This window comes from Nanorana parkeri, unplaced genomic scaffold (assembly GCF_000935625.1).
Source record: "Nanorana parkeri isolate BGI_ZX_2015 unplaced genomic scaffold, ASM93562v1 scaffold933, whole genome shotgun sequence".
Taxonomy (NCBI): domain Eukaryota; kingdom Metazoa; phylum Chordata; class Amphibia; order Anura; family Dicroglossidae; genus Nanorana; species Nanorana parkeri.
Genome location: NW_017307201.1, coordinates 53,263 through 54,847, shown reverse-complemented (window position 1 = coordinate 54,847; position 1,585 = coordinate 53,263). Strand labels below are relative to the sequence as shown.

Below are 1,585 nucleotides of genomic sequence, written 5' to 3'. Positions count from 1 at the left end.
TATATATAAGTCTATAGATTATCAAAACAGAACATCAAAATGTTGAAATGTTGAAGAGAAGCCGATACATTTTATTCACTTTAATATTAACTTGGCAGTATGCAAATGAAACTCAATACACTTTTTCACCAATTAACTGAATTATATGATCCTTACAGACTATAATAAAGTAATAAAATACAACTAAAAGTCACAGTCTGATTAGCGACTAACCATTAAGGTATACAAATCGTCAGGCTTAATATGGAAGGCAGAGCAAATTTCAAATACAATACATAAGGGCATCATGAGTTGACTATGGAGGTGCAAATGCGGCTTAATGATCTAAATGTCCTGAGCAGTGAGAGGGACTTTTCTGAATGAATGGCAGATTTCCTTAGCCTCTATGGATAAATAGTGCTGTCACTCACACAGGTATCAGTGACCACAGGCACAGCTACAAGCAGTCAGAAGATGCAATGGTATATTTTCTCTTGCACTCCAATGCTTTTCCACCACTAACAGGGTTATTCACAAAAGGGCAACATAGCTGAACTGGAAAGTGAGCTGAATTGGAGAATTTTTCCAAATCAGCTATTTTGGCCTAGATTGTTCACTTCTCCTGTCTTCTCCAAACTCTTCACTCTTTTGTGAATAACCCTGTAACTTTTTTCAACAAAGTTAAAGTAGCTGCTCATCAAGTGCAAAATGACCTGAACACATCCTGAAGTGCAGGAACCCACAGCAATCAATAATTTGTCAGGTAACTGCAGGCAGATCAATTACAATATGAATTCTAATATTCTGTATATAGTCGATGCACTTTGAACTGCTTTACTGAATAATCTTACGTTTATTGGTTTGTTATTAGATCTACCATATTTTCCATATATGCTAAGATTTGTGCAAAAATGTTACACAAAAAAAATAGCATGCAGTGAAATAAAAAAAAATCTCTGAATACAACATACACCTTTGATTAGCAAATAAGCATAATAATGCAAAAATTACTAAAGCTAAAAGTGTGATACAGATTAAAGAATGTAAGAAAAAATAATTTCCTGGGAGATCCATTTGCTGCTTAAAACTCTATAATGCTCCGAAGCCTAAAGTAAGAAAGATAAAAAAAAATTGTTATTTGCAGTGTTTAAGAATTAAGCATTTTATGTTTTCAGTATAGTGGGAGCATATAGAAAAATTCAACATGAGTTACTTTCACTATCAATACGTTAATCGTTTTAATCTTTTGACTTCAATCAGAATTAAGTCACAAATTAATAGTAAATTTTGTTTTTTGAAGGACTGATCTAGAAATGTGTTAATTTAGCCATCTACAATATATGCAGTGCAGTAAATATATACCGTATATATTAATATTGAGAAAATTGATACCAATACACAATCCAGAAAAACATGCCTTGGTGCTCCACACAGTAGCAGTAATATAGCAAAAGTTCAGTAGGCACTCAGAGGTCTTCAAACAAAAGTAAACGCTTAAAGTATAGGTTTTATTATACCAATGTTTTGATGTTTACACTACACTTTAGGCATTTATTCCTGCTTGAAGACCTCGGAGTGCCTACTGAATGTTTGGTATATATTATAT

The 1,585-nt window shown here is 32.9% G+C and overlaps 1 protein-coding gene across 1 annotated transcript in view; it reads right to left on the bottom strand.

Annotated features, from left to right (window-relative positions):
* Positions 1 to 996: 996 nt before the first annotated feature.
* The window catches only part of LOC108795109 (NADP-dependent alcohol dehydrogenase), a 15,878-nt gene continuing 15,289 nt past the window's right edge, over positions 997 to 1,585 (bottom strand). Inside the window, exon 9 of the mRNA XM_018566300.1 lies at positions 997 to 1,085. Within this exon, the coding sequence (XP_018421802.1) occupies positions 1,061 to 1,085 (25 nt within the window). The 3' untranslated portion in view covers positions 997 to 1,060. The remainder of the gene's footprint in view (positions 1,086 to 1,585) is intronic.